This window comes from Camellia sinensis, chromosome 10 (genome assembly GCF_055761805.1).
Source record: "Camellia sinensis isolate YWXY chromosome 10, ASM5576180v1, whole genome shotgun sequence".
In the NCBI taxonomy this organism is placed as follows: domain Eukaryota; kingdom Viridiplantae; phylum Streptophyta; class Magnoliopsida; order Ericales; family Theaceae; genus Camellia; species Camellia sinensis.
Genome location: NC_138970.1, coordinates 172,004,629 through 172,015,795, shown reverse-complemented (window position 1 = coordinate 172,015,795; position 11,167 = coordinate 172,004,629). Strand labels below are relative to the sequence as shown.

The 11,167-nt window shown below is 34.0% G+C and overlaps 1 protein-coding gene across 2 annotated transcripts; it reads left to right on the top strand.

Annotated features, from left to right (window-relative positions):
* The first annotated feature begins 998 nt into the window (after nucleotides 1-998).
* LOC114286485 (Tetratricopeptide repeat (TPR)-like superfamily protein) lies at nucleotides 999-9,986 on the top strand. 2 transcript variants are annotated; one of them, XM_028229650.2, is made up of 3 exons: nucleotides 999-1,444; nucleotides 4,833-6,062; nucleotides 9,583-9,986. In XM_028229650.2, exons 1-3 carry the CDS (start codon nucleotides 1,217-1,219, stop codon nucleotides 9,583-9,585), a joined length of 1,461 nt encoding a protein of 486 aa, XP_028085451.1. In that variant the 5' UTR covers nucleotides 999-1,216; the 3' UTR covers nucleotides 9,586-9,986. The 2 variants fall into 2 exon arrangements, with proteins under 2 accessions (XP_028085451.1, XP_028085450.1); XM_028229649.2 differs by lacking the exon at nucleotides 9,583-9,986 and having other exon boundaries at nucleotides 4,833-6,310.
* Nucleotides 9,987-11,167: the final 1,181 nt, after the last annotated feature.

Here is an 11,167-nt window from a genome sequence, read left to right as displayed (position 1 = left end):
TAAAACAATCTTCTCTAAGTATTACTCTGGAAGTAAAAACATCTTTATACCATCTAAAATCATTTAGAGTAGGGCAAGTGAGATTACTAAGTTGATCATGAATACGAGAATGAATATAGGTTGGTGTGCCTATAAAATGTTTGACTATGATATATATTAAAGTATTAATACCATTAGGGATACTAGATCCTATTTCTTCGTCAAAGATAAGAAAATCATTATCATCTATTTGAACAGCATATTGAATAGATTCTCGTTGATCAGAAGTAAAATATTTATCCTACCAAAATTTAAGTATTCTAGTAAATCCAGTAGTAATTAAAATAACAATTTCAGATTGAGTATAATCAGGATAATTAGTAAGGTAACTGTTTGCAACCATGGATAAATGATTGAGTTTTTAGAAAATTTGATGTTCACTAAGACCATCGATATTCCACTCATATAATTTTTTAGCAGAAATAGAAAATTGATTGCTAATATTAGTTTCTTCAAATTGAAGATCGGGAGGTGTAGGTTTAGTGTACCAATTTTTGGTAAGAGTGGAAGAGTTAACTTTAGGATGTGATTCTATTAAGATGAGAAGGTTGAAATTGTTGTGTTAACTTAGTGATTTCATTATCGCTAGACGTATCAGAATGACTACGTATCAGAATAATTAGGGAATTCTAGTAGAGGTTGTTGTGTTAGGACAATAGTTCCTTTGCTTGTAGTAGATGTAGACATTTTATTAAATAATTTTTCAATGACTTCAACTGTAGTATTATCTTGAGTAACTAAGCTTAATCGCTTTCTAATATTAGGAAAAATAATAAGAGATTTATCTAAAGGAGTATGACTAGTGGAGTAATTCTCAAAAATAATTTCGAGTTTATCTAATTATTTATCAATAGTTTTTAAATATTATTTGGTATAATTATTTTGTTGACAAAAAAACCCAAATTACAAATCTTCCAAACATTGCATAAATCACCGAGCCCAAGTAAAGCAAAAGCTTCAATGTCAACACTAGTAACACATGGCACTAAAATAGACCACGACCACGCTTCTTCTCATGCTCTGCAGCCGTACCTGATGCTCCCTCCCTAAACCCCAGCAAAACATTTCCCCAATCCCCAATCGTCACTGTCTTGCAAGTTGCACCCACAAACTAGGGTTTTCGGATCGATTTCCAGAGAGAGAGAAAGGTAGTGAAGAGTGAGATCGAAGAGCAAAAATGGCGTTTATGCAGCAATTTCGAGAGACGAAGAGTGTGGCGAAGAGGTCGAAGAAGTACTTGGAGGAAGCACTGTACAAGAGGCTCTTCAAAGATGGTAGCTCAGAGGTCAGCGTGAGACAACAATTGAATCAATTCCTGAAGAGCAAGAAGAGAGTCTTCAAATGGGAGGTCGGTCACTCCCTCAAGATCCTCCGCCAACGCAACCGTTTCTACCCTGCCCTCAAGGTTCTCCCCCCCCCCCCCCCCCCCCCCCAAACCCACTCTGCATAAATTTGTGTGTATATATATATATGTATGTTTGTATCAATTTGTTGTAGTTTTAATTTTGTTTTCATTGTGAATGAAATTTGGGAATGTGTGAGAGGCAAAAAAATTTGACCTTTTAGGCCATTTCTAGTCCTTATTCAAAATTTAAATTAAATTTGAGTATTTGATATGAAACAATTCAGTGGAAAAAATTTGATTTTAGCACAAATTTGAGTAAAAGCTTTACTAATGGGGGAATGGGTAAACTTAAGAGGCATAAAATACGCTTGAAAAATTTGAGCGAACATTTGTGTCTCCCTTGATTGGGTTATAAGCAGTGGAGGGTGTTTTGAGTGATTTTTACTGAAATTTGATATGGGTTTGAGATAAGGATTGGAGACGCCTTAGAACTGTTGATGAAGCTTTATTCAAAGTAGATGGGATTGGCTAGAATTGTTGGTGTTTGGCTATGACTAGGGAGATTTTTTTGTTAGGTACCGGCTGCTTGTTTCCTCACATCTTGGGTTGGGTGGTGAGATAGAGCTATGAAGTCTGAGTCGGGTTAGGTGGTGATATAGAGCTATGAAGTCTGAGTCATGTTATCTTGCAAAACTGTACCATTTTCAAATATGGAATCTGAAAATGTTAATGAGTGAAAGTATAAGTTTCAATTGACTCAATTTTGGTTTGAAAGTTATTTGAAGAAATGACACAAGAATGCCATTGCCAATGAAAGTGCCTTCATGTGACTAGACTTGGGCGGGATTTAGAGAGAGTAATAAAGGCCATTCTCATTGACTATTTCTCATTGGTATTCGGTGCATGAACCATTTATTCTCGCATTGTGGTTGTGAATACAATATTCATTTTAACTAATTTATTACATATAAGTAATTAATTATCCTAAAATATATAAATAGGAAGGGGTGGTTTCTAAGTTGTTTTCATTATGAGTGAGGTTTATTCTTGTCATTAAATCAATGGCTTTGTGGTTTTATGCTATCAGACACAATCTGTGATGAATCTCAAATTTCATTTGAAAGGGAGACTTCATTTTGTTTATTGGGCATGGCCATGGATGTCCCTTTATGACGTCATCAGTCATTTTCACGTTTCTTCATCAATGCAGTGGTGTTTCTTATCAAGAAAATATATTAGAACAAGTAATCGTTAGGATATTGAATCGTCTTTGTATCATCATTGAATGATGGCTCATTGTTATACTATTGTCTCTTTTCTCATACTTCCTGACCAAGGATAAGCAAGTATGTTTTATTCAAACTGAACCTTATGTTCACTAATTTGAACTTGTGTTTCTTTCATATAGTTTCTTTCTCACATCGTCACATGTTTTGGCATCCAATAAATCTGGAGCTTTGGCATAGTCTCTGCTGCCTATTGAACATAAGAAATTTCTGCATAAGTGACCAAAATTACAAGAAGAAATTTGTTAGAAATTGCATATATGGAAAAAAATGTAGGTGCACCTGAACTTGTTAATGTTGAAATGAATCTAATTGAGAGGGAACTGGATCTTGTTTAGAAAGAACTTTTGAACGTTGTGAACTTCAAGCTCAGGCCTTCATGCTGGAACTGCACGTTTGTAGTGCTTTGAGGCTGGATGAGATGTAGCTGACCTTAACTAAATGGGCTGTTATTGAAGACACTTGTAACTTGGTGTAGGCTCATGCTTGTTTTTATGAATTTTTGGTTGGCATACTGTTGGAATTAGTTATTTTTATTCATACCTTGTACAGGATGTTCGAGATTTTCTTTTTCTTTTTTTTTATTTAAAATTGTTTTGGTAAAAACTATGGCACTCAAGATGTTTCAATTTAAAACCACCTCTCCAGAAATGGGCTAAGGCATGCATACATCTTGTCTTCCCCAAACCGTGCTTTAGTGGGAACCTCGTGCACTGGGTCACTCAATGCAGTTCTTATTTCTAGATGTTCTGTCTGGGGTGAGTTAATTGGAAAAATGAATTTAGAAAGAAAATAATTGAATTATAGGCTTGAGTAAGGAAATGTCATCCAAGACCAAGAGTGAACTGATGCACTTAATTTCTTATACAATCTTTTTTTTTACATATATAAAATTAGATATTATTAAAAAGTATCAAGATGATGTAAAGAATACAAAACTAAAGCCCACACTAGGCCAAAAACTAAGAAATCAAATCATCCACAAAATCTACAAAAGCCAACACATCCGGATCCACTGACACCGTGACCTAACTGTGAAGAACCAAAAAAATCTATTCTCCAACCAAGACACCGAATGAGAAATCTCCTGAAAAAGTTCGACTATTACGTTCCAACTAAATCAATCACATTAAGCACTAAGCAGAAAGCAACCACGCCTTCCATCGACGCCTCCCAACCCTCACCCCCCTCCAGCTCTGAAGAACTTCCACAACCGAACTTGAGCTGAACCCAAACCAACCCAAACAAACCAATAATAAGCGACCAAAGTCTAGCCACTACAGAACAATGGATAAGCAAGTGATTCACCGACTCAACATCGCCACAACACATGCAGCACCAATTAACCAAAATGTGCCAGTGCCAGATCAAATTTTCAATAGTCAAAATACTCTCTAAAGCCGCTGTCCATACGAAGAAAGCAACCTTGGAAGGAGACCCTGCAACCCATATACTCTTTCAAGGAAACAACATTGCTGCCCCTCCCACAAGCTCACGGTAATAAGGCGCTACCAAAAAAACCCCTTTGGACTTCAGACAGGCCCACACCAGTGAATTCCCCCCAGCTGCCCCATACCGCACCCTTTACAAGAAACCCAAAAGATCAACCAATTGACCCACCTCCCGATCTTGCACCTCAAGCCACAAAAGAATGTTCCATATAGTCGTCTACTCTTGACCAACCCCATAAGAAGCCACCATCATGTCCGGATCAATAGCAAGGTGGAAAATCAAAGGAAAGGAAACATAACCGCTAAAGTCTCCTCATTACACCATCTGTCACGCCAAAACTGAACTCTATTTTACTAGTTCATATAATTAGATGGGGCTCTTAGAAATTTTCACTGGATGTTATTTGATTTTGTGTAACATTGTGTCACATGTTTGGCTGTGTTAAATCAACATGAAATCAACTTTGGCAACTTGGCTAACGCATTTACAGATCAGAGACTACTTCAGGAGTATTTTTAGTTGCCAAGATGGGAGGGACAAATACAAGATGGTGTAAAGTCATAATGATGTGCTTTTAGTTTTGTTCTAATTTGCCACATGCAAGTTAGGATTCTTTTCTTGAATTTAACAGTTAGGACACAATTTAATGTGAAGAATTGCCAGTTCTAATTTATTCTGAGATGTACATTACTAAATTTGTTGATGTGCAGCTTTCAGAAACTATGGCAGAAAGGGGTATGAACAAGACAGTCAGTGATCAAGCCATACACCTAGATCTTGTTGCTAAAGCTCGAGGCATAGCTGCTGCAGAAACTTACTTCATTGAACTCCCAGAAACATCAAAGAACCATCTAACTTATGGTGCTCTTTTAAACTGTTACTGCAAGGAATTAATGACTGAAAAAGCCGAGGCTTTACTGGAAAAGATGAAAGAACTAAAGTTAGGCTTAACCTCCATGCCTTACAACAGTTTGATGACGCTCTATACAAAAACTGGCCAGCCAGAAAAGATCCCGACCATCGTCCAAGAAATGAAAGCCTGTGATATCATGCCCGATTCCTACACGTATAATGTCTGGATGAGGGCTCTCGCTGCTGTCAGTGATATTTCTGGGGTCGAGAGAGTGATTGATGAGATGAAGAGGGATGGTCGAGTTGTAGGAGATTGGACAACTTACAGCAATTTGGCATCAATTTATGTTGATGCTGGTTTGTTTGAGAAGGCAGAGAAGGCACTGAAGGAATTAGAGAAAAGAAATGCACGCCGAGACCTTTCTGCTTTCCAGTTCTTGATCACATTGTACGGTCGAACTGGGAATCTGCTTGAAGTTTATAGGGTATGGCGTTCTTTAAGGTTGGCTTTTCCTAAAACTGCAAACATAAGCTATCTGAACATGATTCAGGTATTGGTTAACTTAAAAGATTTACCGGGTGCTGAGAAATGTTTTCGGGAATGGGAATCTAGGTGCTCAACGTATGATATTAGGGTTGCGAATGTGCTTATAGGAGCATATGCTAGAGAAGGTTTGCTAGAGAAGGCTGAAGAGTTCAAGGAGCGGGCTCGGAGGAGGGGGGGCAAGTCCAATGTTAAAACTTGGGAAATCTTTTTAGATTATTATTTGAGAAATGGGGAGATTAAATCAGCGGTTGAGTGTGTTGATAATGCAATTTCTACTGGTAGAGGGGATGGTCAGAAATGGATCCCATCACTGGAGATTACTAAAAAATTTATGCAAAATTTTGAGCGTAACAAAGATGTGGATGGTGCAGAAAGGTTTCTGGGGATTCTGGAAAAGGCTGTGGATGAGTTGGGGTCAGAGGCGTTTGAATCGTTGATAAGAATTTATGCAGCAGCTGGCAGGACAAGCCAAATGCTGCGTCGAAGGGTGAAGATGGAGAATGTGGAATTGAGCGACGACTGTAAGAAGTTGCTCGATAAGGTATGTGTGGATTGATTTTTGTTCATTCCTCATTTTCTCTCCGCGGAATTTTGAAATCTTGGGAGATTAATCAAAATGGTTCTAGTTACCATTCCTTTAACATTTCAATAATGAATTGTTTCTGCTTTTGGCTTATCCTTGAGAATTTTTGCTCATCCACGACCTTTCCCATTTGGATGGTTGCAATTTTTATTTTTTTATTTTTTGAAATTATATTGTGAGCAGTGATTGATTACTTAGGTTAAAAAGTGTTTGGTGTGGCTCCATTTAGTTTCAAATTAGACTTTTACTTCTTTTGTGACAATGAGGTTGCAAACCAAACCGGATAATCATGACTTCGGCCAATTACCTCCGTTTAAAACGCCTTCTAAGCTCATCTAATTTATAAATGAGTTTAAATTGGTTATATTTTGCCAACTTTAATAAAATTGAGTTTAAATAAGTTGAACATGAGTACTTGTTTGAACCCGTTTAAATGGATATCACTTCTTTCACTCCACCACCACGAGCACAACACCACCACCTCTTCCACCAAACCATCCCCACCACTTGTTACACCACCACAACTTCACAGTCACAACACCACCATCGTAGTTTTTTTGGAAACACTTTCTAAAATTTATTTTTGTACAAAATAATTTGGGTAAATTATACTTACACCTCCTGAGATTTGGGTTTAATATATATTACTCCTTAACGTTTGGAAAATTACACTAACTCTACTGTCATTGTAATTATTCAGATAGAATGAAGAAGTGAACTCAATACACTTTTTTTTTTTTCTTGCTTTGCTTTACTTCTATATTTTTTAATTTTTTTTCCCTCTCATTTACCATTTTTTTATAATATAATTTCCTCTATTTTTTTACGATGAGTTGTTTTTTATATAAGTAGGGGGTTTGTAAAATAAGATTATTTATCACAAGGGTACGAATGTAATTTTTAAAACGCTGGGGGATGGAATGTAATTGGATCAAACCTTAGGGGGTGTCAGTGTAATTTACTCAAATAATATTGATACAAAAATGATGGCTGTTTTTGTTTTTGTTTTTGTTTTTGTTGGAAAATGCAAAGAATGTAAACATAAATATTGAAAGAAAAAAACATCACACAATTTGTTCCGCCCTGCCCCTTTTTCTGTTTTTGCGCGGTCTTAGTTCATGCACATTTGGTATCGTTTTCATTTTCTATGTTCTCAAAATTGGGAATACAAAAACTGATATAGAAAATTTGTTTGGCAAACTTTTTGGAATATGTTTTTGAAACCACAACTTTTTCTTAGGAAATAGTTTTAAATTGATTTACAAATTTTTAAAAGTGCTTCCTCGTGCAAATAAGGTGCTGGGTTTTTCTAGATTTTGCATTATTTTTGTTTTCGATTACAAGGGCAAATTATTTTTAAAAAAAATTCAGAATTTTGTATGTTTTTCAATTTAAATCCTAGGGTCTAATATTACTTTTGTGTCACAATTTATTCTCTCCATCCATCTCCATTGATGAACTAATGGAGACCTTCATTTTCAGCAGCATAATTTTTACATTCAAAGTTACATGTTCAAGTCGTTATATCTCACTCATCGTAGTTCCGTTTTGCTTTATTTTTGAGTCATTGGATTCATTCCGTGGCCTAATTTTCATTACATCCTTCATATGCCTTGTTCTATCTTTTTTTACGTGCCATAGACGCTCCGAAAGTTGGTTAAAAATAAGATTTTTCTCAATTTTTTTCCTTCCTCATTCCTTTTCACAATTATTCTCTCTCTTTCTTCTTTCTTTATGGTCCTTACACCGAGCTCATAGTGGCCACTAAACCTTTGACGGTGACAATGTTGCCATCACCACAACCTCCCACCATTAGCTCAGTAGAAGGGCCACGAAACATGAGGAAAAGAGAGAATAATTATGGAAAAGGAGGAAGGAAGAAGCATGGAGGTGAAGGTAAAAAAAATAAATAAATAAAAAATAAAGAGAAAAAATTTATTTTTAGCCAACATTCAGAACTCTAACGACACGTAAAAAAGAGGTGAAACAAGGCGTATGTGGGATGAAATGAAAATTAGGTCATGGGATGAATTCAATGACGTAAAAATAAAGTGAAATGGAATTAGATGGAGAGAGTAAATTGTGAGACGGAAATAATATCATAATTTTAATTGTTAAAATTGAAACTATAGGGTTTAAATTAAAAAACATATGAAATCTTTGAATTTTTTATTTTATTTTTTTGTACCCTAAAAACAAAAAAGAAAATTTGAAAATGGGGTCAAGTCAGCGTAAAGTCCATGGGTTCGGTGGTACAGATTGTGAAGCATATCCGTAGGGCACCAGGGCCCAGTTAATTAAGGCCTAAAACTTTACGAAGGCCCAATTTCTTTGGCCACATTTGTTTAATAGATTAGGTTGAATATAATTATTAATGAGGGGATGATTAATGAAAAGATTGTTAATATAAAGATTGTTAGTGAGAAGATAATTAATGTGGAGATTATTAGTGAATGAATTAAGTAAAAGAGTATTTGTTTTGATAATAGTGAGAGTGAAGACTGGTGATGAGATTGTTAAATTATTTTAATATAAAATTAAAAAAATTATTTCTATATTAAAAAAAAATCTAAAACAAATATATATATATATATATATTTTAAATACAAATAACAGGTTGCATTTGGATAAATAAAAATAAAAATAATAAAATAACACTTAATTCCTTCACTATATTTTCAATCCCATACCTTCTCCAGTTTTGTTAATCCGATTGTATAGGGGTATTGTCAATCCGATTGGACTAATAATCTACTCATAAATTTTCTGAACCAAACATTCTTTCGCATGTCTAATTTCAATATCACTCCAATCCTATCACTCATGGGGCATAACAAACATGGCATTTAAGTATCTATTTGAATGATTTCTATTGAGAAAATTACAATTCAGTATACATTTTTTTTGTCTTGAATTTTTTTTAAATCAGTGACAAATTTTACAAATATTTATAATTAAAATTTTAAATTTTTTCATAAATCATTATTTTGTGAAGTCATAATGTATGTTTCCATATATATATATATATATATATATATATATTTGTGGTTCTATTTTTAGACTACCAACGAATGGTGTTATTTTTTATTTTAATTTACTTTAATTATTTTATTTTAGTACATTCCTTATTATTATTGTACTTTGAGATTGATTTATTTTGAAATTTTCACATGATTCAATGAATAAAAGTATGTTAAAGAAAAAAACAAAATTTAGGGACATAATCACCTTGCTTAGATCAAAATATTGTATACTAATGTTCTCCATTTAATAAAGAAAAAGAAAAAGAAAAACTAAAACTGCATATTTCTTGAAAAAAAATTTAATTGAAAGATGAAAAAATAAATCATAAAACAACTAAGCTCCATGGGGGGACTAGCTTAACCATATATTATTCTACGTTTTTGACATTCTAACGGTTAATTTGGTGTAGTTTTTCATTAGAAATAAATTTCTTAAATGAGTTATGATGTTACAGTGAGTTCCAGACGGAACGGGTCGGTTTGATCTACGCTTCCCAAACTGGTGCTCGAGATGCCAAGCCCACGGAGAGACCTGCACAAGAGTTCAACCGGGAACAGAGAGTCCCCCAGCGAACCCTCCGACGAGCAAATTAGAAAGAGAGAGAAATGGAATGTAGAGATAGATTGGTGATAGAGAAGCTTAACATTTTCTTTGTCTTAGGAGCCTGTTTATATCTATTACTCATCATTTTCTTGTCCACTCTGAGCCGTCATGTTGGTCAAAAGTCTATGTCCTAGCTTGCCTTGTTCATGGTGAGGCTGTTTTGTTCCGACGTGAAGGGTTATCGCAATAAATGCTGCAGAAAAACTCATTAATGACTGATGTGTGGTGCAATAATTTTACAGAATCTTTGTCTGCTGATGTGACTGGTTCTTCGCTTGTCACGTGTTTAGATGTCATTGGTCCTTAATGTCACGTTGAACTTCAGCAGTGTTGGGTTTTAATGTTTGAATTATGTATTGGATTTTGAGTAATGGGCCAAAAGCTCCTATAAGCTCACCTATGTCAAGTTAGGTTGGTTTTTTTTTTTTTTTTTTTTTTTTTTTTTTTTTTTGCAAAATGGATAAACTGACTTTTTTTTTTTTTTTGGGCAAGTATAAAATGACTTTTTAGCGATAGGCAAATGAAGCTTAATTCTTTGAATAGGGTTGTCTTGTTAAAATGGTAGGAAAATTATTTAGTACTCCTAGAAAAAAAGTGAGATTTATCGCTTTTGTATCAATAATGATAAGAACAGTCATTAGTATACCAACTTTTTTTGACTGCCAATTAGTATACCAACCAGGTTGTCTAGAGTGTCTTAAATAAATGTATTTTTTATCTTTTTAGACTTAAAAAATTAAGAAAAAAATATAGATGTTTGGATTAATTTTTTGACTTTTTATGAAAAATGTATATTAAAAAATTGTATAAATTAATATGTAAAAAAAATTAAGATTAAAAGTTATACAATCGTAATTTTTAACTTTTGATAAATAATGATAACTTTTTAACTTTTTAAGTAATTTTTTAATTTTTTAAGTAATTTTTTAACTTTTATAATATGTCAAACTTAACACCAATTAGGTACAATGGCTACGTTTGGAAAACATGTCAGGGGCCAAAATAGCCTCAAACAAGAAAAAAATAAAAAAAGCCTAAAAATGAAGGAAGGGAGTATCACGTGGTTCACAAACTGCTACCACAGGTCATTAAATGACAAATTTGCCTGCTAGAATATGCCACATCAGCCAGGATTTTGTTATTTGGGAAAAAGAGATTTTATTAGGATAGGGTAATTTGGTCAATTCTCATCCAAACATTATTTCAAATATATTTTTCAATATAACAATTCATTTAAAAATTCAACTCATCTTCTTAAACACAAAAATTAAAATAACCTACTACAATAACTAAATAATCCAAAAAGTGGTTCCTTCTCAAACACAACCAGGTATTAATTACTATTTCTAGCATTACTGGTTTTGTATTATTTTGATCCTTTGCTAATAGCTATTAATTTTGTCGTTAAATGATTCCTACCTTTATTTCCATCTATA